The following is a 26434-nucleotide window of genomic DNA, read 5'->3' as shown; positions in this document are numbered from 1 at the left end:
ATAGGCCTAGTGGTCTGTGTTTCACGAGTGAATTTTTGAGTGATTTTTTTCAACGAATATTTGAACTGTAAAAATGTAAACGTGTAGCGGTAATTGTGTGCAGGATGATAGGTCAGTTTTTAATGTACGAATATAAATGCATGATACAATTTTACTAAAAAACAATTTTACCGCAAAAATGATGGCAGTTGGCTGCAAAGGTCAGTGGCACAGGGCAGTTGCCGTTGGTAATTTCATGGCCTGATTCCAAATGATCTATAGCAAAAAGTAGGTGGCGCTCAATTTGCTGTAGCTACAATGCTGTCAAGGTCCCTTTTATTTAAACAGTCTAGTGTGAACAGTAGTTCTGTGCACAGTTGTGCCATTATGAATGCAAACTGCGCTGCGCAGCGCAGTTGAATTGTTTTAATGGTTGATTAACTCATCCTTCTAAAAGAGTACGTGCAAATGTACATAGAAGGTATGGAGGTAGAATTAGGTTAGTTAGTTGGAGGAAAAAAAAGTTGGGAGCGAGCAAAAAGGATATGAACACAAGAATGACACACTTTATGGTACATCGCCAATGGTTTCTTCTGAAGGAGGTAATTTGTAACTTTCAATGAGCTTTTAGATCGAAACGATGGATGCAGTACAAGCTTTTAAACATATTTGAAAACTGGTATTATTTCCTGCCTACATGACAAATTAAACCATATCTCGGTTTCATATTGTAGTATTGAGCACCGAGCATTGAAAGTTTGCCAAACCCCTTGGCAATAAATAGTTCTCCTAAACCACTAACAGTTCAACTTGCAAATGTTCTTATTTTGCTCAATGTTTTTAAAAGAATTTAACATCCTAGAAAAATACATTTACTTTGTCAATACATTTTCCAACATTGTTATTACAAGAACTTATTTGTAACATGAGACAGATTTTTTATTTCAATTGTACGCTTTATTCCTGACTAATTAAAATAATTTGGGAATGGGAACCATCTAAAGTCGTGACTGATTTTTAATCAACTCCCTGTCACACAATAACAAGTAGTCTTGTTGTCCAGGCAATGTTTGTGCATCCAAATGGAAGATTGAAGCGTGAAATCCCTACCTATCCATTGGATGATGTAATGTGTTTAACCTGGATACAGATGAAGCTTGTCTAATAAATAGGTTTATGGATTCTCATTCTATCGTGGTACCGTGAGGCTCTGGCTCCCAAGCAGGACCAAGTCTCTTAAAGGCACTGGACAGTGGACACTATTGGTAATTGTCTAAGACTTGTCTTCTCACTTGCTGTATCTCACCATGAATGCATCAAAACAAACCTGTGAAAATTTGAGCTCACTCAGTCATCGAAGTCGCGCGATAATAATGAAAGAAAAAACACCCTTGTCACACGAAGTTCAGATGATTGATTTCGAGACCTCAAATTCTAAATCTGAGGTCTCGGAATCAAATTCACGAAAAAATACTTCGTTCTCGAAAACTACGTTACTTCAGAGGGAGCCATTTCTTACAATGTTTTATACTATCAACAGCTCCCCATTACTCGTTACCAAGTAAGAATTTATGCTAATAATTATTTTGAGTAGTAACCAATAGTGTCCAGTGCCTTTAGGCTGGGTACAATGTGCATGTAGGGGTATACCGTACTTCTGGTAATATCAAAGACCAGTATCCTCACTTGATGTTTTGTATTCCCAGCAAGTTTGCATTTATGTTAAATGTATTTTTCAAATGGTCATTGAAGTAACAAGAAAGTAGTGAAAGCCCCAAAAAACACCCTTGTTGTATAACATGTATAATTGTCCATGGGATGTTCATGAGATGAAAACAGCAGAAGATTTCAATTATCATAGATAGAAGAAAATAAAGGCAATTGTAGTTTAATACGGAACTGTATTTTCTTTCAATTCAGGGAAAAATACTACTAGTGTTTATTATGGTTATCTTTTCCCAGTAGCAAAACACACCTTCCTTGTTTTGTGATTTTTTTAATAGGAAATCCCATGCAACAACCAGGGTCCAATTAAGTAACTTAGCACAACAAAATTATGCTTAAATGATGAAATACTAGCCATGATATTGTCATTATATGTACCATAACATCTGTGACTATAGTGTCCTGCTATGAAGCAGCTTAGCAGAGTTTTGTTAACCTATGTTAAAGGCAGTGGACACTATTCGTAATTACTCAAAATAATTATTACCTTACTTGGTAACGAGTAATGGGGAGGTTGATAGTATAAAACATTGTGAGAAACGGCTCCCTCTGAAGTAACGTAGTTTTTGAGAAAGAAGTAATTTTCCAATAATTTGATTTCGAGACCTTAGAATTAGATTTTGGGGTCTCGAAAATCAAGCATCTGAAAGCACACAACTTCATGTGACAAGGGTGCTTCCATTATTATCTCGCAACTTTAGCGACCAATTAAGCTCAAATTTCCATAGGTTTGTTATTTTATGCATATGTTGAGGTTCACCAAGTACCAATTGTGTCCATTGCATGCTTTAAGCAACTTAGTGAAATTGGTCCCTGGGATGCAGGAAATGGCTTTTGTTGCTTCCTAAAAGCCTGGAATGTGACCTTGCAGCTTGATGTAAAAACATGAGAGGAATGTTTACACAAATATGAACTGTACTTGTATTTATGTCCAATGAGAAATAGTCAAACAAATAAAATTATTATCATTTCAGTTGCCACTATTTTAACACACTACAGAATGGACCGAATAGCAAAATCTATATGATTATAAAACCATTTAACAATTGTCTATACATAAGCTTTTTTTAATTTTTTTTTAATGACCATTTAATTTGATTAAAATGGGTACATGTAAAATGTGTTTATTAAATACTACAGGATGGGAAATAATTTACTTCTTCAAACACACTGATGTGCTTTCCCTTTAAATGCAATTGTGTAATAATTTCTGATGATGATGTTATTGAAATGCTGTCAACATTAAATTCCAAGCCATTGACTGCTAAGCAATTTGAGATAGCTTGGCCCAAGTCCTAAATTCAGTTGATTGTTTACGCAAAGTGTCGACTTACAGCACGTAATAAACCTCCCAGGGAGGTGAATTAACATCTCCTTGAAGGTGTGGTATTGAGAAATATCCATTGCCTATTGGCAATATCCAGTTGATATGAAACGGGGAGTTTATCCCTTCGAGGGAAATCTTTCAAATACAATGCTGTTTTTAAATTCATTTGGGAAGTTGAAGGTTTCTTTGAAGTGATGTAAAGTCACTACTGAGGATGCATTAACATACACTGCTCTTATTGGTTATTTGAAATGAATAATTGGACAGACATTTGGTTTTAAAATGTGGTACATCTCACTACATACTGAGTTCAGTTTCAAATGGGATTTTCTCTTGGTCTGTATGAACATGGTAATTGTGTGCATGGACAGCATGGCCTGATTTAATCAGTTATTTTATCGCTGGGCAAGTGTCTGCCTTCATGTCTCCTCCATCATCACAAGTCAATTAAATCTTTCATCCCAGAGCCTCATCTCATCTCAAATTACCTACTCTTCTTATTTGTCTTCCCTGTTGCAGAGAGATACAGCTACTTAAGAGATTAAAACATAAAAACGTCATCGAGCTTGTTGATGTGCTTCACAGTGAAGAAAAGCAGAAGATATATCCTTTGAAACACCAAGACCAGAAGGAGATGTTTAAATCAGAAGATTAGTTTTCCTCAACCTAGCCTCTTTTTGTTGTAACCCTGCTTAGTTTTTAAACCTGTGAAATAGTGAATATTTCCCTCCTACAAACCCTCTTTCTGTTTTTCCCAAGCTCTGATTCTATTTTCCCCCATTTTATGAAACCTAACTCAGTTTTCCCTCAATCAATGCTGCTTCATTTTTTCCCAAACCCTGTTTCAGTTTTTCCAACCTCAGTCTCTTTAGTTTTCCAAAAGCTTGCTCCAGTTTTCCCTAAACCATGTTGACAGCATTCTCAATGCTGATTTGAATATCATAAGCCTTGCTTTTTCCCAAACACTGATTTATGTTTCCTGAAATCCTCTGTACTTTTTTCAAACCTAGCTTTTCCCAAAACTTTTCCCAAACCAAGACTTTGGTTCAGATTTTTAATGACTCCCTTTCTCCAAACTGAACACTCTGCCCAAATGCTGGTTGTCTAAGAATCTGAAATGAATGCACTACAAGGAAATGTTGCATTGGCAAATAGTTGAATATGTGTGTCAGATCATATTTCATAATAATCAACTTTGGTGATAAACCAACTTGCTAGACTTTGGTTTCAACTTGACAAACTCACAGTTCGATCAGACTTCTGAATTACATGTAATGCGTAAGATAAAGATGTAATCACCCAAATCTCCAAAAAGAGTTCTGATAACACAACAAATTTGCAACACTCATGAAACAGAAGTTATTTACAAGTAAAGATAAGTGTCAATAATGACATATGATTGTAAGGGTGTCTGGAATTTGGCTTTTTATTATACTAATATATAAAATTAAAGCTGGTAGAGATCAAAGTCAGAAGACCTTTTTAGTCCAACTCTTCCGGTAAACAATAATTTTCCACGACACATTCCTCCCTGTTCGTGCCCACTGTCGCCTCTCAGTGCCCATAGTCTTGCAGTGTTTTTGCACCCAAACACTGTTTCATAATTTATGTTTGTTGTAATGTTTTCCACATTAGCTTTACATAATTTATTCTGCCAAATAAAAACTATTTCATGCAATCATTCAGTTCAGTAACCCCTCCCCTCTTTCAATCAAAAGCATGTTTCAGTAAAAGAACAAAAACAAGTTTTGAAAAACAACCTGTTAGTCAGCCCAAGGGTTAAATTCCAAAAGACCGAGTTATATGCCAAGAGGATCTTCCTGAGCATATTTATTAAAGCTTTGGGTGTATTCAATGGGATTTTCAAGCCAGAGTTCCTTGGGATTTTTTAAAACAAATCTTTTGAGTTCCTTAACAGCATCTTACGTATATAGTGATGGAGTATTGCGTTGGAGGTTTACAGGAGATGCTGGAGAGTATTCCAGAGAGACGATTCCCGCTCTGGCAATCTCACGGGTAAGAATCTTAGTTACTTCTCATCTCTCATACATAAGATTTGTACATAGTTCCTTCTGACATGTATCTATTCTAGCCCTAAGAAGCCAATACATCCGGCATGGATGTGCCTTACCCTTAACTCACTAAAGAGCTTGCATGACAATAAAGTTATATAGGTGGCATCTCCGAGGTATTACAGTAAATTCTTTTTTTAAGACCCCCTCCCATCCCTTCTCTAGTTAACTTAAATCAAAATATTTTGTCTGTGAAATATTTATGTTTATTGTAAAAAATGTAAAACGTGAAATCCCCCAACAATTTTGGTGTCATGTCTGTTGAAACTACTGCAGTAATATCAACATTTGTAACAACATCTGTACCTTTTCAAGTCAAAACACAGCCTCGGGATCCCCCCCCCCCCCCCCCCCCCCGTAAGTTTTCATTCTCTTTAAAGGGTTAAATAATCTGACTGACAATGATCAACAAGAGTTTGTTTATTTGTTAGTTGGTTTTTTGTTCTACTTCGTCTGACCCTTGATTGTGCTTCATTATCCCAGAGCCAAACACAACTAAAAAAAAGTTGTCAAGATAACTAGGTGCATTTATTCTTAATGTTTGTCTACATTCCCCATCAACAATGATGATACATGCTTCATTACACGACGGAACAAACTAGTCCTTCATGTTCCCACGGCTTGTGTCATTCGTTTATTTGTGCAGCTCTATTTTTAGGTTAACAAAAATAAAAAGAAGACAAGGTTTGACTTGACTCAAAAGAGTAGAGTTTGACTTAAATGTTACAAGGTTGAACTGACTCAAAAATCAAGCGGTGAAGATTTAGACGGGCAGCCATGGTTTATGTCTTGCTTAACAGTGAGACTGAAATGTTCACAGATTCGCTTCAGACAAAATTTACATGGTATAAAGCTAATCATAGTGGAAAATCTCACTTGAAAGTTTATTACCTGAAATGCTTTATTTATTTTTTATGTATTTTGGTTTTAGTCTAGTTTTTGAGAAATTAGTAAAACAGTTAGTTTTGATATTGCGAGTCCAAAATCTGATACTTAAAACCTTTTTTTTCTTTCTCACTATTTTCTTTTAACCCGGTTGACTCATGGTAGAGCTTAAACTTAAGCAGGTTTTGATGTATGTTCCTATCAGGTCGCATGAGGTGATACTGGCCTTTGACAATCATGTTATCTACCTCCATAGTAATGCTTAGACAACCCCGACAATAAACCAAAATCATAAAAACAAGGTCAACCGTTTCCTTTAAGGTATGCTGGTACAAGATAATGTTCCAACTGACCTTTGCATTGAATGTTCCACTGGATAAATGGCTGATGTGAACAATTCTGAAACTTTAGCCACATTTTTCTTGAGAAAAACATCTTGCCTTGGAATGTATCTTTTATGCTCTGGTTAAAGGAATACGTTGCCTTGGATCGGTCAAGTTTGTCTTTGAAAAGCATTTGTAACCGTTTGTTATAAAATGCATATGATAGAAAGATATTTTAAAAGTAGAATATAATGATCCACAAAAGTATCACTCGAAATTGCGTGGTTTTTCGTTTCACCTCGTCGACAAACACGGTCGGCCATTTATGGATAAATGGCTGGGCGACCGTGTTAGTTCGCAAAGTAGAAGGAAAACCACACAATTTTGAGGCAAATGTGTGTGTGGATCATTGTATTCTACTTTTAAAACATCTGTCTAACCGTGAGCATTTTATAACAAACGGTTACAAACGCTTTTCAAGGACCAACTAGACCAATCCAGGGCAACGTGTTCCTTTAAAATACCGTCAGTTGTCTTTTCTATGAGAAAAAGGTTTGACCGATACTACAAGATTTGATTTTTTTTCCTGACTTTTTCAAATTATTTTCATTGTAAGTCAAGGAATACAAAATTCAGAACAATTTTTTGTTTAATTAGAACAAACCAATTAGTTAGCAGTTGGCATTTGCAAACTATAATACTTGTCAGTAATACTTTCAGTCAATCAAAGTTAAGAACCGGCCAGCCGAAACCTTCAACACTAACATTCCCACAAAAAAATTAAATCAAATACTGGTAAATAAATAAATTAGCAGTTAGCATTTGTAGTATGATTTGACAGATGAATTTCTAATGAGTTTGTATACACCACTTCCCTTCAGTAACCTTAACAATTAGCACAGATTGAGCCATTAAAGGCCACTCCATAAAGTCAACGTCAAAGTTGAAAGTTGCTCCCATCTATTTATAAATCCATCTGCGTGTACTACGTGTACAATGTCTTGTCTTGTCGTGGTGTGTAATTCATGAACAATGTCAGCTCTTGGGAGGCATTGCGTAAACATTAAAGGTTGACACATTCCAGTCCTTCATAATTCCGCTGTGGAATGTTTGGGTCCACACTCGGCACTCAGCCGGGAATGTACTGGTAATACGCCTACCTCAACAGGTTTATGAACTTAGAATTGGCAGTGGACATCTTTGGTAATTGTCTAAGACCAGTATTCTCACTTGATTATCCCAACATGCATAAAATCTGTGAAATTTGGACTCAATTGATCATCGAAGTTGCAAGAGAATAATGAAAGAAAAAACACCTTGTTGCACAAATTTGAAAGCTTTCAGATTCCTGAGCAAGGCTTCAGGCTCAGGACTGGAGCCTTTCTCAAATTACCTCTTTCTCAAAAATTATGTTACTTCAGAGGGAGTTGTTACTCACAATGTTTTATACTATCAACAGCTCCCTGTTGCTTGTACCAAGTAAGTTTTTATGCTAATATATATTTTTATTAAATACCAAGCATGTTGTATATTCAGGTAAACCAGTGTGCTTTTTAAGGAACTCAAATCATCCACTAACCAAAGTAAATTTAATCTAAGCACAACAACCCTGTATACGCTGAAAACATTCAAAAAAACTTTAACTGCCTTTGCAAATGATTGTTGGCAGTAACTTAACAATATTGATTTGAATAAAAACTTATAAACGTACACTCCGCTTAAAAAAAAACATCAGTGCTTCAACCATTATCAGTTTGAATTGTAGGTTAAAAAGAAAAAGGTAACAAAACTGTCGTCTAAAGATGTGTAAAACCAGACCCCTGCAAAATATGTTTGCGAGAAACTCAAAACTTTTGGAAGTTAGCCTTGAGCATGTAACCCTCGGAGTGTAACAGCCCAAACTATTTCTTCTAAGGCCTAGCTATAGGAATGGTACACACGTAGCTATTCATGCATTGCTGCATTCTTTCAGCTACATGTTACACCCATGTTCGCACAAACTTTTAACTGCAGTCATTATGCCCAGTTGAACAAACCCATTTTCTGAATATTGAAGTATACTCGCCCACGAAGTGTTTGTTCCAGCAAATAATGTTAAAGGGATGCTGCAGTGAATTAAAATAAAACAGTTAATTTTGCTGTTATTTATTTCTGATAATGTATTGAACATCAAGAAAATGTGTTTTGTTTGTTCCCGACATACCTGACTTGCGTAATTAGCTAATAAGTCATGCCCCCCCCTTTTGTGGATTGTTACCGCCCCCTTACCATCAACGTCACGTCGGGAGTTCAAACATATCGTCGGCAAAAAGAGTCTGGTCCCTAACTACACGCGCCTAGGTACCAGGCCACACAGTGCACACTTCTCTATATGCACACAGCCAGGGGGCCCGACGGCTCGGGTTACCGACATGACGTCACGTTTATGCAAATGAAGGCTCCCTTTTAGGGGTGGGGTGGGTTCCCCTAATCTCTTGAAAACCATTTAAAAAATACTTGCGCATTTAATAAAAAATAGAAAAAATATTTCAGGTTTAAAAAGTCATGTTTAATCATTAAAATGAATTTTAAAAAACCACTGCAGCCACCCTTTAAACTGTGTGCAGTATGTAGGTTTTATTCTTCTCATTTTGGTTCTGGTCCTGGTCCTGTAATCTGGTTCAGCGGACCATGAGACATTGTGTACATGGTTTAGTAAGCTTGCCCTTTATGATGCAACCACCTACATGTAGCTCTATGATGTAACCAAGCCCTTTTAACTAAACAAAATGTTTCCTACTTTTTTCCAAGGACCAAATATCATGGGACAGAACAAAAGTACAAATGTTTGTGTCCTGCGTGTTCTACATTTTCAAGAGTCAGTTAATTGAAGAGAGCCAACAACTTTTTTAGTGTTATGTCAACAAATCATCCACCTTGGCCAGCAGTACTCAACAATCAATATGGACTCTGGTGTTAACTTTGACCCTATTAGAACGAAGGTGAAAATTGTGTCCAGGGTCTTTACAAGGTAGTTTTGTGGATGTTGTTTTGTTTTTAGCCCGGATGTTTTTTCAGAATCCAATATAAAAAGGAAGTTATTTCATTGGCCCCCACCCTATGACCTTTGAATTAAAGGAACTGCACTTCCCAGTGTTTAAATGGAAGAATCGCCTGTTGTGCCTAATAGTGTTTCTAGGGTGAATTAATAATAATCATCATAAGTAAAATTTATACAGCGCATAAAGGGTGTGCTCAATATAATTTATTATGTATTTTATTTATTTTAAATCTTTAAACATATTATACACAATGATTACAAGTTGGACAGGGGCTGTCAAGGTTATACAAAGGAATAAAATCTGTCATCTTAAGATGTGTACAACCTGGTAAAAAACAACACCCATAAAACACCATAAAAACAGGAGGCAGTGACACAAATTTAAAAACAAAACAAGGTCCCAACTGATCCCCAAAGCCCAACGCAAATGGACTTGAAAATATTGGAAGATTGAAAATATAAATCACACATAATCCTACTTTGATAGCATAAAGATGTTCAAGTTGTTAAACTTCTCCCTGAAATACGTTTCACTGAAAGGCTTTGTTTTTTTTTAGAAATAATGTAAAAAAAATTGAAACTTTTTAGCCAATAGCATTCATCCCACAAACTGCTCATTTTCTGTTGTATTTGTGCCAGATTGCAGGATTAGGTTGGCTGATTGTCGATTTATTACATGGTCCAATAAAAGGTCAATCATTGTCCTGCTGTGAACAAAATTATATATTCTCAAAACTGTTCAAAATACACTTTGATTTTGAATGAGTGCTAAGGAGTGCAGAGAAAAAGCAATTGCACTTGTACACAGGTCATTATGTCTGCCTTTGGAGTTGGAAACATTGGTGTGTAGGGCTATAATTTAGAATGTTTAATCACCTGATTCTCTCTGGAGGTAATGGAAGTAATCGCACTCATGCACCTGCTCAATGTCTTAAATAATCCAATAATCCAGTAGAAATTTGTATTAAAGGGAAAAACTTTATTGCCATCACAAGAACAAGCTATTAAGCTTGGTTCATACTTCCTGAGAATCCAAATCCGATACGAGTTTTGACGTCACAAATTCACAACTTGTGCTCATCTCCTGCGAAACATTTGTTGCGAAAACAGCCATGTGAATCAAACATTTGTATGACATTCGCATTAGCAAGAAGAATGAATGGAGCTCCAGGCTTGTATTTAGCAATATTATTAATAATAATAGTCTGGGGAAGGTTATCGAAGGAGGCCAAGGGATGCCTTGTCATAAGTAATTAATTAAGTAAGTAATATACCAAAGAGAAAGGTCTACACTGGTACTACTAGCAGCTATCGGCCCAGATCACGCCAAATATGCAAAGTGCTGGGTAAAATAAATCTAATGTTTATAAAATAGAGTTGTTTACACAATGCTTATCGGGGCACCTATCTTTAGATTTTCCCCTAGCTTTCAAAGTCCATGTTTACTATTGACTTGCTCTGGGTTGACCTTTATCGTTTAATTTATTTATTCAGGTTTTTATCAGTGGTTAATTACTGTTTGTTAAATATGTTTGACTGACATTGGACGAGTGTAAAGACAAATGATCATCCACTTCTTCTATTGAAAACATTCAATTTCAGGCCAGCGATTTCATCATTTAAATGAAAAAGAAATAACTGCCTACTACTTTGTTTGCAGTTTGAGAAACATGGAAGCGGTGATTTCATCCCCGGATTTTAAACTAACAAAATTCATTCCAATCCAATTGTTCTTAAGAAAAATAGAAGATATTAAAGACCCTGGACACTATTGGTAATTGTCAAAGACCAGTCTACTCACTTGGTGTATCTCAACATATGCATAAAATAACAAACCTGTGAAAACTTGAGCTGAATTTGTCGTCGAAGTTGCGAGATAATATGAAAGAAACAAACATCTTGTCATGGTCACACAAAGTTTTGTGCTTTCAGATGCTTGATTTCGAGACCTCAAATTCTAAATCTAATGTCTCGAAATCAAATTCGTGGAAAATTACTTCTTTCTCAAAAAATACGTCACTTCAGAGGGAGCCGTTTCTCACAATTTTTTTTATACTAATTTTTTTTATACTGCCTTTAACTGCATATTGTTATTTCTGAACAAGAAACTGGGGAGTGCTGATTTCATGATTTGATTATAGAAGAAAACATGAATTCTATTCTTTTGATTGAGACAAACATGAGGATGGTTTATGCAGCATTGATTAAAGGATTTTGACACCTTTTGTAGATCAAGTTTTTTGGCATTGACACTTATTTCCCTACTCACTGTGATTTCAGATGTAACATGTAGGCCTATTTAATACAATTTACCTGAAGAACTTTCAGCTTTTTTTGAAAAAAAGTTAAATTTACAGAGCGATGTTTTCAGGAGAGTCGTGCAAATACGTTGTATATGCTGAAATAACTATTGTCTCCTGAGACGAAAATTGTTTTGTGGCATTGTTTCTTCTCGAAAACTACAGCTTCTCAATAAGTAATATTTTAAGGGAAGCTTTTTTCTATCAGTAAAACCATGTAAGATTAAATTTGATGCTGTCAACATTATGTTTTGTGTCATACAAAAAGTACCTAAAACCTTTAGTAGTAGAATTTGTAAATTAAGATAAATGATAGCAGTAAGCTGCTCCATTTGCTGAAAACGATACATTAGTTAGGCCCATAAGTGAAGAATTATCTGTAAATCTGATGTGGTTGCCATGGTAATGTGCTATCCTGGAGACAGATCAATCCCATCCGATGACGGTGTTCCCTTACAGTGTTTCGGGTTTTGATACATTAATTAGGGCCATAAGTGACGATTTATTTGTAAATCTGATGATGAGGTTGCCATGGTAATGTGTTATCCTGGAGACAGATCAATCCCGTCCGATGACGCTTTTCACTTACATTGTTTTGGGTTTTGATACATTATTAAGGGCCATAAGTGATGATTTATTTGTAAATCTGATGAGGTTGCCATGGTAATGTGTTTTCCTGGAGATAGATCAATCCCATCCGATGGCGGTTTTCCCTTACATTGTTTTGGGTTGACTGTTCTAGAATCGAGACTCATAGTGAGACTGGCTGGCTATGTTTCTGCGTCTGGGAACGATTTCACCATTACACAAAATCGCTCCTAGTGTGTACTCTTTTTTTCTTCTCCAATTTCTATAAATGTGCTGGCCACTTAGAAATACTGTGTTTCTTTAATTGAATAGACCCCAGAATTTGTTAAATTAATAGACAATTTGGTTGATTCTCGATACAGAGCGGCTTGAACAAGTAGCCCTGAGGAGGTCTGAGTTGTTTAAATTCATGTTTTGGTTTCTATTTTAGCAATCAGAAGAAAGAAAAGTCTTCACTCGCTGTTTTCTTCAAATTGATTGTGTTTCTGACAAATTTTACTTTTGGAATGAGCTCTTGGCTAGGTTACCTGGAAGTAATGAGACATCCCCATATAAACGTTAATGAGACAGTAGTTAGAAATCTTTAAGAAGCTTGCCAACTAAATGTCGTTTTTGTATGCTTTCAGGTATTTTGTACAGCTTGCCAATGGCTTGGAGTACATTCACAGTCAAGGGATCATCCACAAAGACATCAAACCTAGCAATCTACTACTCACTACTTCAGGAATTCTCAAAATATCAGATCTCGGAGTAGCAGAGGTAAAAGAAACACAATTCTGAAAAAGAAAACAAAAAAGAGTGGATGTAGTGTAAATTTTCATTCAGCATAATTTGTTATATTATAATTTTACAAATATTCTAACTGTTAGTATGAGCATGTTCAAAAAAGAAAATATCCATTTTATTGACAATGAAACATTGGATTGAATATAAAAACTGCCCTAAGTTCTTCCAATGCACATCCAGTGGAGAACAAGTCTCAAGAATTAATTTTTTGTTAGGGGGGGGGGGAGGAGGGGGATTGTTGTTCTTAAAATCCGAATTTTTGTGAAAAAATAAAAATAGTCAGGATTTGAGAGGCTTTCCAATTTGTTACAACAAAGTGGCAGGGGGAACAGTCTCAAGGAGATTGGATATTAGACTTTTTTATAGATATTTTTAGATAATTTAGAATTTTTTATGGGTGCTACTAGCTTGGATCCATGTCTTAAGCTACACAGTTCTACTTCGGGTTGATTTCATACAACATCAACTTGATTCAATATGCTTTCACATTGCCTTCAATAAATCAGCTTGCTGCATAATGTGTGATTCTCTACACAAGCCAAAAACCCTCCACCCTTACTCCAGGGTAGTGGGCAAATGTTCAGTATCCACTTCACCAATTTGTTGACAATAAGACTCGTTCAAGGAGGACAGGCCACACTCATGAATAACGCCCTCTGGCGACAAGAAGGTTGATGTTGCTTTTTGACATCTGTAGTCACTGCAGGTATGACTGTTGAGTATGCTCTTTCCGGATGCTCTGAATTTTCAAGTGGAACCCCTCAATTTGTTTTTAAGATCACTGCTTTTACTCAAAGCACAACTTTGGCTTTGGCTCTGTCTGAAAAAGTCAAGTCTGTTTGGAGCCAATATGGCTCATCAGGCCGTTGTTTACATCAGGGGCCTTTCTCAAACCTTGGCTTGGGCTTTATCTCCAGGTTGGGCTCTGCGTTCAGCAGACGTAGTGGAAACCTTGTCAGGCCTATATATATATACATTTTTCTTGAGCAGAGTGTCTTTTGCATGCCGTGGTACATAAGCAGATGGAGCCGGAGCCCAAGCCAAGGTTTTGAGAAAGGCCTCTTATTCATTGGTATTGAAGGCTTTTATTGAAGCTTTTTCTTTGATGCTTATTTCTACTTATGATTGCAAATGTTACATGCACTAACAACATCTCTACTTTCTTGTACCTTTTCTTGATTCAGCTTTTTCTTTGGTACTCATTTGTACTTACGATTGCTTTGATACTCATTCCTACTTATGATTGCAAATGTACTAAAAAACATCTCAACTTTCTTGTACCTTTTCTTGATTCAGTTACTTGACCTTTACACCAAGGATGACACGTGTCGGACAAGTCAAGGCTCACCGGCCTTCCAGCCTCCAGAGATCGCTAACGGACTGGAATGCTTTTCAGGTTTTAAAGTAGATGTCTGGTCATCTGGAGTGACGTTGTAAGTTCCATCTTTTTAAATTAATTGAGATTCCTCGGCTGATTTTGCTTTCATTCCGGCATTTTTGGCAGGGTCAACGTTCTGATCAGAATGCTCTGATTCTTCTCCTGCAGATGATCAGAGCATACTGAACGAAACGTCAAGTCGTTAACCACCGGTTCTTTTTAGAATCACCACTACTCAAAAAGGGATATTCACATGGTGTTACCACAAACCTCTCTTAAGCCTGGTTCCTACTTCCTGCGAATGCGATACAAATTTGGACATCACATGGTTGTCTTTGCAGAAATTGTTTCGCAGGAGTCAACTGCTGCGAATTATTTGTTGCGAATTTGTGAGGTCAAAGTTCGTATCGCTTTCGCATTCGCAAGAGTGAGAACCATGCTTCAGTTATACTTCCACTATGCAAAGTTTCAAATCCTACAATGAGCTTGTGCAAATTTTCTAATTTCACCTCATGTTGTTTGTATCCTCTGCAGATTCAACATCACGACAGGTACATTCCCATTTGAAGGAGACAATATCTACAGATTGTTTGAGAACATTGGGAAGGGGGAGTTCACTATGCCGCAGGGGGTATCACCGCTACTGGCTGATCTACTCAGTGGTAAGAATAATAATTATAGTTTATTGAGTTTATATTGTGCTTTCTCTAGAGCCAGCCTGTTCGAAGGCGCGTAACAGTAAAAATGCAATAAGAAAATTACACATAAACAGTTTTAAAAAAATGAACAACATCACATATAGCAGGCTTGCAAGGTTTATCTACCATTCATAAATACTTGGTATAGGGGTTTATAACTTAAACCTATCTCTACGATAGAGAGAGAGATAAGTGTGCATGCCAGGTGGCATCAGGCTAACTTGGGCGCAGTGAAATATGATATTTTACATCTTATTACAACTGAGACGGCACTGAACAGCTTTCTTCAGTAAATGGATCACCACTAGGAAGCCATTTCAATGCTTCTTAGTTTCTTTATGTAATCGTGCTTGTAACTAAGTACATAAGTCTCTTGTTTAATTATTAATGTGTTCACTGTATAGACCTTTATATGTCATTCTTTGCACTTTCTAATAATGATCTAGCTTTTTAAATGTTTTAATAGCTGTATATTTTTATGTTGATGTTTTTATTACCTCCATTTAGGACTCTTTTGAACAATTTCAAATGTTTCATTTTATGATTTAATAATTTTCCTAATGTTTAAATCTTTTGCGGTGTATAGTTTATTTATTTGGTTTAATATTCTATGTAATCTTGTAATGCTATGCTCTTTGACTATTTACTCCTTTTGATTGGGGCTGTTTTAATTTGTTCAGTTCCATGAGATCCAATCATGGATGTAAGGCATTTCATATGCAGAGTTAAGTGTTTTATTATTCTTGTTTTTATTCTTTTACAGGGATGTTGAAAGCTAACCCAGATGAGAGACTTGATACACAAGAAGTAAAAAATCACAAGTAAGTATCAAGATGTCATCCATTGAAAATAAACTTTGTTGTCAAACAGTTTTATTTCATGTTTAGCTTGGAGTGCCTGTTATTTAGAAATAATGAGTAGTATTTATAATTATTTTCAATTAGTGTGCATAAACAAATGCTGATTAGTTCTTGAAGTCCAAACAATACCTTTGAAGTAATTTGGATGATTTGTTTTTTTCACAAGCAAGAGAATCTTCTTATTGATTTGATTAACATTGAAGTAATTCGTCTGATTTGTTTTCATTGTGATAGATGGGTTCAGAAGAACTACCCAAAGGAAGGTGAAGAGGTTTCCCTTCCCCCTCTCCCTGACAGTGATGATCCACTCCGACGGATGACCTCGTTACCGTACCTAGTAGATATGTTTGATCCAACGGTATCCGAAGACCCAACGATGTCAGAGGATGGTAGCTATGGGGAGGGACTTGACGATGGTCAGAGGTATATTGAAGACCCAGTTGAACCAGGTACGTGAGCAGACATTTTGAGTTATCTGATTCTCTTTTGTAGTCTAAGTGAGCGCCCATGCCCCCTGACCAATGCCTCCATGCCCCCTGACCAATGCCTCCATGCCCCCTGGTCATTGCCTCCATGCACCTGGAAATGTCCAGTACGAATATACCTTAAAGAGGTGTCCTTTACGAACTCTCTCACCCTTTGCAAGAACAAAGTATCGTCCAGGACTATAATGTTTATAGAAATAAGACAAGAATAGAAATATAAAGACATGAGATCGTTTATTAAACCAGTATCTCAAAAATGGTGTATGTCTTTCAGTGAAATTTCCACTTTTATTTTCACAATGTGTCTTGATAAAAATTATGCCTTGAATAGTTTGCACTTAAAGGCTTTATTCCAACCTGTACATAGCAGTTATCGTGTTGTTGTTAATGCATACAGCTACCAGTCCTGTCAAGCCAAACACAAAAGGCAATTACTTACTTAAAAATCAGTCTTGGTTGGCTAATGGCTTCCCTTGCAGTTAATTTAATTACTGGTTTCTAATTCACATTGTCATAAACTCAGTCTTTCAATTCAAGTGCTTTTTACATAAATAGCTCTCAAGATACAGTGCAGCACAGACTATTTTGAAGGGTTATGAAATAAGCCAATTTTAAATCTTAATTTTACAGTACTTAGTTCCTTTCGTTAAAAATAGTTATATAAAATGAAATTCCATAAATAAAAAGAATTAAGAAAAATTAATTTCCACATCAAGAATGCTTCCCTTTATTTATTTATCAAGTCACCTTGTTTTTGTTTTTTCTGTAATCAGAATTACTTCAAGAAGAAATCACTAGAATACCGGAGCCCGAACCAGTCGTAGAAGTGGCCGAAAAGAAGAAGAAATCATCACGGAAACCAAGGAAGTTGAGTACTTCATGCAAGCAGATGTAGACAACCAGCCAACTAGAGCTTAAAGAAACCTTCTGCCTTATCATCAACAGCTGAGTGGAAGGGCATTGTTTTCCCTTTCAAAACATCAACGCTGGATTGAAAATATCACCCAGAGCATCTACATCAAAATATCGACAAAGAATCATACTAAAGTAGTTTTATTCAAAGTGATGTTTCTTTGCTTCTTGCAACTGAGCAAAAAAAGTTGCATGCATTATTGAACTTGAGGCACTGGACACTATTGGTAATTACTCAAAATAGTTTTTAGCACAAAAACTTTCTTGGTAAGGAGCAGAAGAGAGCTCTTGATAGTAGAAAACATTGTGCGAAATGGCTCCCTCTGAAGTAACAGAGTTTTTGAGAAAGAGGTAATTTCTCACACAAATAGTGAAAGACTTCAGGCCTGAAGCCTTTTGTAAAGGCATCTGAAAACACACAAATTTATGCAACAAGGGTGTTTTTTATTTCATCATTCTCTTGTAACTTCGATGACAATTCAATTGTTATTTTTTGAATATGTTGGGATACACCAAGTGAGAATACTGGTCTTTGAGAACTACTAAGGTGTCCTCTGCCTTTAGCCACAGGTCCAATGTATGTGCCTAAGTGACAAATTTGGTAAGCAAAAAAAAAAAAAAAATAGATTGTGATAAAGGTTGACATCTTTTATGTATTGCCCCAATTCACCTAAGATATATCTAGGGAAAGGAGGTCTAGAACAGTACTTACTCAATGAAATTTGATTGCGTCCTTTTTTTTATGTGAAAATAATGACCCAGGTGTTTTTGAAACACCATGGAAGGTTGTTGATGAAACTTCTACTGGTTGGATCAACTAATAGCCAGGGTCATTTTTATAATCCCTGGCTGTGGCTTTATCTCTGCTGGGCTGGCTTAGAGTTGAGCGACCATGTTGAAGCCAAGTGCAAAGACATTTCTTTTAAGGCAGAAGACACACCATTGCCAGAAATACTTACCCAAATTGACGCAGAGTATACATTTTCATTGATACACGAGTGTGAAGCAACAACTTTTTTTTTAAACTCCTAAGGTCTTTGCTTTAATTGTTGGAATATTTACTTGACAATTGTCACAGTATAAAGTTTCGGTCGTGAAGAAACAGTATTTGGAAAGCTTAAATGAGAGGTTATTTTGTAGGATTTTTTATTTAATTTTGTTAAGCTACCTGAAACTTATGCAGACCGATGTTGTGATTTTTTGTTTAAAAAGAATTTCAGCATTATTATTTTTGTTAAGACTCTGTGACCAAATGGTAGAGTGCAAAGGATGAAGTTTCTCAACCAATATGCGCTACTCAGATAGGGTGTGGTTTATACTTTGACTTCAAGACAAAGTCAGAGGCCCTCTTTTGAAACCATGGCTTTGGCTCTGGCTATGGCTCCTGCAATGCTTTTGTCATGGGGCTTCAAACAGTATAATTGGGCCTACCAGAGCAAAAACCATATCAAAGGTTTCAAAAATGGCCTTAAATCCATGAAGGATAAGCCAAAGTTTAACTGTGCCCAAATTATGCCATTATTTTGCATTGAATCTCAATTTTGATATTGAATTGTTTTGATAGTCACTTCAAGTGTAAACCAGGCTCAGATTTAAAGCACCCCTCCCCTCCAATTGTTTCAGTCCTACACTTGAATGTGAGGGGGGGGGGGGGTAGCATTTCTTTGAAATAGGGTTCCAGATGTGCTCCTTTAGAAATGACTAATAAGAATCACTAAGAACTCAGCAGCCATATTTCTCACAGCTCAGAATGGATGAGAGCCCTAAATAGAACATCTATTGCCCCCACCCCCCTCCCCCTTCACCATAGCAACTGTCCATCAAGAAGCCTATCTCATACGACTTATCGTCTTGCTCTGCCCCATGCCACAGGTCCATTTGAACATGTAGGACCTGTGGGGGCCTGGGTTGGTGTTGGAGGTTGTAATTGGTCAGCTCTATTGGGGGGGGGGGTTGCTTGTTTGATTGGTCTATTGCTGAGGCTCTGTTAAGCCATGTCTAATTCAATGGTTTTGGCTACGACTAGGGTTCGAGAGCTTAAAGGTCTCTTCTTCAACATTGTTGCTGTGGCCAACAACTACAGCCGTATTCTTGATGTGAACTTGGTCTTCGTAACGGATAAAGTAAAGAGAGTAGTCCACACTTGCAGTTTTGTTTTGAAAACGTTTACTAAAGAAATACTCAACTATAAACTTATACATTTTGTACAAATAAGACGCATGAAATTACCTGTTTTTCGGATAGATGTAAAGTTGATATATAAATGTACATTGTATAAAGGAGAAAAAAAGTGTATATACTTATAAAGAAAAAAGTTGCTTTTTGATTTTTACAAATTGACGTGATGCCCTTTAAAGGTGAAAAAGTTAAACAGTTGTGTGCATTTCCATTTATGGGAATTTTTGTAAAAAGGTTTGTGAGTGTACAGTTTAAAAAAAAGTGGTATATGTGCATTTTTCAATGAGCAGTGTATTGGTGTAAATAATGGTAAATTTTGTTGTTGTGTCGGATTTAATATGTGTTGAGACGTAGTCCTATATGATTAAATTGATTGGTACCACCTGTTATAAATAGGTGTAAAATAACAGAGTTAACTATTTTTGGTTTTATATAAAGCATTTTTGAAATGTTAAAAAGTTATTGAATATACCTTTGACATACATGCACCCAGTTTATATAGCTTGTCAGTATAGTACATATATTGTGATCAGAGACATTACGTTTGACTTTTTGAATCTGAAAGATTACAAAGATAGTGGTCATCATATTTTGGGGAAGGTTTTGTTTAATATGATCATTAAAGTGTTACATTGGAGGAATAAGCTATTTGCGAGTTATAGATTAAAGTTAATGTCGCTTAAAGTTGTGTTTCTTCACAAAACAAATCACTGTAGTGAACTGTGGTAATACTTAATAATAATTAATTTTGTCTTGTGATGAATGTTACTTTGACTACTTTGTGAAATCGGCCCCAGGGTTGCTCATCTGGTGAGAGCTAAGGCTTTCCAGAACCATTTGACAAAGCAACTGTCATTATTGTTATTATTACTATTTTATTTGCCATAACATTACAAAACAAAATACATTTACAATATACCCAGAGACTAACTTGTGACTAGACAAGTGATTGTAGGGGATGTTTTCAAATCTAACTCACAAAAAATGGCTTATTCCTTAAACCTGTGATTACTACTCGAAGACAAACAAATAAAAAAGGCCCATTTTTCCCCAAAGATGATGGATAAATAGACAGTCTCTTATTACTCAATGTTCATGTTCGCTCAGAGAAAAATACTGAAATCTTAGGAATGGTGTCTAATGATCTTCCTTGAAGCTAAGTTTCTTCAAAATATTTGAACAGAGAAGTTTGATGTATTGAAATATTCCAGTATGCAACCCCAAAACGTAGTTTTTAAGGCTATATTCTGTTACACTTTGAAATGAGTACTAAATATGCAGCAGCAAGAATACATACATGTACTTCACTTCTTTTGGAAATTTCAGAAATGGTGCAGCTGAAAAACAGTGTTGTCAAAGAATTGTCTGATGCCTACAAAGTGAACTCTCAATTGTATTCATCTGACTATCTACAAATTGGGATCTAGACAAAGTCATGGCCACAACATAAACAACTTTCCAACTAGCAATGAAATGCATTTATTTTGTGTACTTAATATTTTTTTACAGATTTTTTGGGTTGCTTTGATATGATTTTTTGTGAATACTTTAAATGCGTTGCATTTAGTTGTGATATCAGGCAGCAATGAGCGACCAAAATCACAATAGACTATTTATTTTTATTCAAGGGTTGTAGATTTTATGATAATTGTTTTCCTCTGCCCAATACATTGAGATCTAACAGGTTTTCTGTTGTCAACTTTTTACGAATGAACCAGTACATTGGTTGTTCCCTAGCGTCTTAAAATAAACCATATGAAAACAAGGGTTAAATACGCCTGGACAACTGTAATTCCAAAAAGATTGTTTTTAGAATTGTCAGAGTTTGTGAGATGATGTGTGTTTGTTATAAATGTTAATGTCTCGTCACTATATATATTTGGTTAAGAGATAAATACTTTATTTTCATCTTTCAGACGCAGCTGTGTAGTGTACTATAAAATAAAATTGTTGGTTCAGAGTGTGAAGATGGGGTTATTCTGTATACCTGATCGTGCTACACGCATCAAGGTGCAACAGGGCCCAATCTAATAGAGCTGCATAAGCAGAAAAAAAGTGCTTACAAATTTTTTGTGGTTAGCAAAAAAAGCAGGGTACCAGTCACAGATTGTACACTTGAAATTGCATTTTGGCTGGTAACCATATTTTGGTAAGCATAATTTAGTTTCGCTTAGCTACTTATTGTGCTTTTAAGCAGCTCTATGAAATTGGGCCCAGATGTAGAGGAATTATGTTTGGACGGGCAGATGATAGATGGTTTTGCATTAAATGCATTATTTTGTTGATCTTGTTGTCCATAGCAAGAGCTGTCTGTAAATACATGTACCTTCTTGGGATTATGGTTGAAAGAAATGACCTGAAGAACTTAAAGTGTCCGTCGATATCATCATTGTGAAAGTGGGCATACCCTTAAAGACACTGGACAATAATTTTGGTAATTACTTAAAGTAATTGTTAGCATAAAAACTAACTCGGTAAAGAGAAATGGAGAGTTGTTGATACCAAACGTATCCAGTGCCTTTAATGAACACCTGGAAGACTCGAACCAAAGAGAAGTGCACTGAATTTTTGTTGTTTTGATGTTAAAATTATTTTCCCTGTTTTAATTCAGATTTTGATAGTTATATACTTTTGCTACTTTTTGACACTGAGCGCATAATTTAATCACTTGTTTTTCAGTGTTTTGAGTTGAATAGTTATAGATTCCAAGGAGCTTTTGGAAACAGTATCCAAAGCACTAGAGAAGTAGACCAATGAGCAGGGTTTCTTTATGTGTGGAACAAAATATTGCCTGATTTTCTTCACCAGGCCGACATAACAAGTCTGAATTCAGCCAAAAGTCTGAACAATCTCATCCCTGGAGTAGGGTAGTGCGTTGGTTCACTCCTATGGGTTTTTCCTAATGCCCTTTAGGGGGGAATCACACACATTCTATCTCAGGCTGTGCTCTGTGGTCATAAATGGGTCGATATGGCTGGCTGCCAAAGGTGCCTGTGGCTCTACCATGTTGTACCTATATCCTTCACTGTTTAGCCTCCAAAGTTATTATTGTGCCCAGTCCATACTTGTTGCAAAATGTGAAAGTGAAGCAAAATGGTCTTGCTAGTGGGAAGTAACGCATACAATTTATTGCGTTTGCATAAAGTATAAACCGGGCTTTGTGAACCATCTTGGGTTCAAAATGATTTCCCCTGCTAGGGTGTAGTACATTCATCCATCTTGATTTCTTGTGTACATGAGCCTTTAACTACCAAAGTCAAATCCCACTTAGGAGAGGTTTTCCCAAGTCTATGGATACATATACAGATATGATAACCATTACTGAAACACACGTGTCAATTTGGTTTCCCAATCGTAGATTTGTGAGACACTTGCGGGCACTAGCATTCAACATGGCTAAGCATGGGGAGTGAATGAAGTACTAACCATTGCACTTGAATATACGGCCAAGATGATACGTAATGTATCTTTCTTTACACACTGTATCATGGATAATACCAAAAACGACAATTTAGGGAGAAATGTTAATCCTGGACAAAACAATATTAATTTCTCTTTTTATGTGTATGGATGTAACACTGGTATCCATGATTAACTTGGGAAACATAATCACCATGGTTACTCATCAAGTGAACACACAAAGTGTTGATGTATCCGTAGACTTGAGAACCCTCTCTAATATTAACAACACATACTGATGTTCATTGTGCTTTCCGTTATTTGTAAACATTGTTGTTTACTTCACTGAGACAAAAAAAAAAGTTAACAAAATACATGGCATGAACCAGTTCTTGAGTTGATTTTGTTCTTTTATTGAACTCTTAACACAACCTTTACTCAATCCATCAAAATCCGTCAGCATTTTTAATTTTGATGAGATCGGTACCTCCGAGGTCAGTCTGGGGCTAGTTTCATAAGCCCTGTAAGTAGACATTTTCTAATGAGCGGCTACTGGCAGTAGTTGTGCTTACCACAGCAAAGCAAAAGGCACTTTAAATTTGCTGGCAGGTCTTGTAAGCAGATGAGTGACGCAATGATTGTGTGTATGTGCACTTGTACCGTGTGGAAAAGTCTCTCTTTGGAATAAGTGTTGGGTCTCGAAAGAACTGTTTTATTTTGTCTTAAGTTTTGACAGGCTTGCTGTAGTCTTCTTTCCCTTATGACAAAATCGAGGAGACCGTTGTTGACGAATCTTACTATATTACCAGAAACACTTGCAAAGATGTCTCGGCACAGTCACTTTATCTTTTGCTTAATATCATTAACCTCCAAAGTCCTCTATGGAAACTCAACTTGTGTAAGCTTGATGAGCCTTTTTCAACAGTTTGGCTTGCAGTTAAATCCTACAAAGTCAAACAATTTCCGCAATATGATTTTGAAAGATTTGGAACCATTTTCCAAGTAGCTGCATACTAAGTCCGGAGAAAAATGCAAGTCTCACTTTTACTGGAACATAATGAAGTTCATCATTTATAAGTCCGGCCAGCATTTGATCTTTATTCTGGCTAACATGTAGATAAGACATGCAGGTTTCTTTAAGTCTTTTTGAGGAGGGCTTCATTCTGCTGGAAGTCTTGGGATGACTGGTAGGATGAGGTTTCCAAATGACGAGTCTTGGGTGATGAAGAAAGCAGAGGAATTGGAATTTGCATGCTGAAATAGAAATGGAAAATTAAATAATTAATTAGGTTAAAAATGTATGACCAACCATTCACGTGGATCACCTGAAAATAATGGTGGACCCAAATTGTGGACTAAGGCCACCGCCTTAAATAAAGGCTGTGATTGAACCAAGTTTCTGGATCTGGATAAATATTCTCAGCATTCTAATTAATAAAGCAAAATGAGAAGAGAAGATGATGAAGAACTTTCAGTTTTAGAAGTGGGAGGAAAACCTCGGAGAATTATTCCAGGGGAAAACCCAGGCAGTCAATTAGGGACTGAAAACCCAATAGTGCCCCTGTTGAGATTCGAACCGGGTCCCAGAGGTGGAAGGCAAGGCGAGCACCACTACACCAACGTGACCACCCTGACCCATCTGTTTTGTAAGAATTTTTATCATTTTACCTGTAAAGCTTGTCTTTGTCTTGCATCTAGATTTCTGGTTTCAGTAGGCCCCCTGTTCTGTTGGGCATTATCACAAATCAATGGTTAAAAGGTGTGCATAACATTGGTAGGATAGAAACAAATGTATTAATGTTCACAGATTTGCGCATAACTTAAATATTATAGAGACAGTCATGGTGGGGAACTTCCCTTGAAATACTCTTAACAAATGCTAAAGTTTTTGAGGAATGAGTTAAACAAAATGTTTTGATCTCTAAGTCCAAAACCTGACATTTCAAAATTAATGAAAATCTATTATAAGGGGGCTTTCCCATTATTTTCTTTGTCAATGTAAGTTGGCTGTCGCAATTGCCTCATGTGACAAGGCTCTAAGGCTGTCTGACTGTACATAAATCCTTTGAGAGAGTTTCATCCAAGGTTAAATACTGACCGTTCCACTCAATATTCCATCCTTAGGTCTTGCCTGTGTTGCTGGCAGTGGAGCCCTGCAAGTTGGTTAAACAATAATTAAGAAACTGTTTAAAACCATGACATTTATTACCAATAGGACTATATGAAAATTAGATGTCATCATTTTATATTGAAGTGAGTTTTCCTTTGGCATGCAGTTCAGGTAGCTTTAGTTGCGATGATCGTAATTCCCTCCATCATCCCGACAGTCGGAAGGATGGAGGGTTACGATTTATATTGCAAATAGTAATAGCCAACTTAGACCCAGTAACTGGGGCTCTGTAGGCCTACTAATTTTTTTAAATTTGGACATTTGCATCTAGTACGAAGATGAAAATGTCCAAATTGTTAAAATTTACAACAGAGCCCCAGTTACTAGGTCTAACTCCAACTAGGACTTTAACATTGACACTCAAAGTTCACCATGACAAATCAACATGTGAAGACATTACTGAACCATTCAGTTCTCGAGTCAATCTGAAGCCTCACCCAGGTGTGGTGCTATTTGTCTGCATCTGTAGTCTCTTCTTCTGCTGCTGTAGATCTTCTAAGATCTTCAAGCGATTCTGCTGCTCTGTACCAAGGAAAGATGAAACAATTACAAACATACTATTATAAGGTAAACAGTATTTTAAATTCAATGATTTCTGGATCAACGTATCTCTGTCCTTACTCTATGAACATAAGAACTGAATCTGCACACGTTTGATCGTAATTAAACTAAAAATAAATTGTACATTAGATGGCCGATTAGTTGTGATACACTAGTTGCGATAATCTTATTCCTCCGTCCTCCCAACGGACCCCTCCGATCTCCTCGTTGGATGGATGGAGGGTTACGATTATCAGCTATTGAACACTAGATAATCGCCAATTACAGGATTAATACATTGTTCATCAAGGAAGAAGGCTCCGGTATTCATCTCTACACATATCATTAAGAAAAGCAGTCTGATTGGATCAGGGCTAAGTAAACAAAAATTGAATGATAAACCAGACACAACAGGAAAACCTGTGGTTATAATGACAATGTAATAATATTTTGTATTTGTTTGTTAACATCAACAACATTAACATAAATTAATAACAATGTCCATCAAATATTGCAATCAACTTATTATTGTCTTTATATCATTTGAAAGTATCCTAACCTTGCCCTGTACTTGCACCAGGAGCCGCCATACCTGCTCTTTATTGACAATGGTTAGTTTCACTCGCAAAGAAACACGAAAAACACAGAAAAATACGTACACATCAAAAGTCAAACCAAACACACCAAAACTAAATCAAGAAAAATACAACACTCACTTGTGTCATACTCATTTTAAAGGTAACTTAAGTATATATATAAATTTAAAATATAAGTATAATAATAACATTA

General features: G+C 36.3%; 2 protein-coding genes across 2 annotated transcripts in view; one reads left to right on the top strand and one right to left on the bottom strand.

Annotated features, from left to right (window-relative positions):
• Positions 1-17630, top strand: part of LOC117297708 (serine/threonine-protein kinase STK11-like) — a 29432-nt gene extending 11802 nt beyond the window's left edge. The window contains exons 2-9 of the mRNA XM_033780858.1: positions 3551-3634; positions 4958-5047; positions 12866-12998; positions 14322-14458; positions 14938-15065; positions 15865-15922; positions 16196-16410; positions 17220-17630. Coding sequence (XP_033636749.1) covers positions 3551-3634; positions 4958-5047; positions 12866-12998; positions 14322-14458; positions 14938-15065; positions 15865-15922; positions 16196-16410; positions 17220-17341 — 967 coding nt within the window. The 3' untranslated portion in view covers positions 17342-17630. The remainder of the gene's footprint in view (positions 1-3550; positions 3635-4957; positions 5048-12865; positions 12999-14321; positions 14459-14937; positions 15066-15864; positions 15923-16195; positions 16411-17219) is intronic.
• Positions 17631-23327: 5697 nt separating this feature from the next.
• On the bottom strand, positions 23328-26368 carry LOC117297505 (SOSS complex subunit C-like). Its single transcript, XM_033780579.1, has 5 exons — positions 26205-26368; positions 25543-25627; positions 25034-25088; positions 24604-24660; positions 23328-24189 (listed from the first exon to the last, which is right to left on the bottom strand). The coding sequence occupies exons 1-5, from the start codon at positions 26233-26235 to the stop codon at positions 24094-24096; spliced, it is 324 nt and encodes a 107-aa protein (XP_033636470.1). The 5' UTR covers positions 26236-26368; the 3' UTR covers positions 23328-24093.
• Positions 26369-26434: the final 66 nt, after the last annotated feature.

This window comes from Asterias rubens, chromosome 12, assembly GCF_902459465.1.
Source record: "Asterias rubens chromosome 12, eAstRub1.3, whole genome shotgun sequence".
Taxonomy (NCBI): Eukaryota; Metazoa; Echinodermata; class Asteroidea; order Forcipulatida; family Asteriidae; genus Asterias; species Asterias rubens.
Note: the sequence above shows the minus strand (reverse complement) of the source record. Positions and strands in the feature narration are given on the sequence as shown.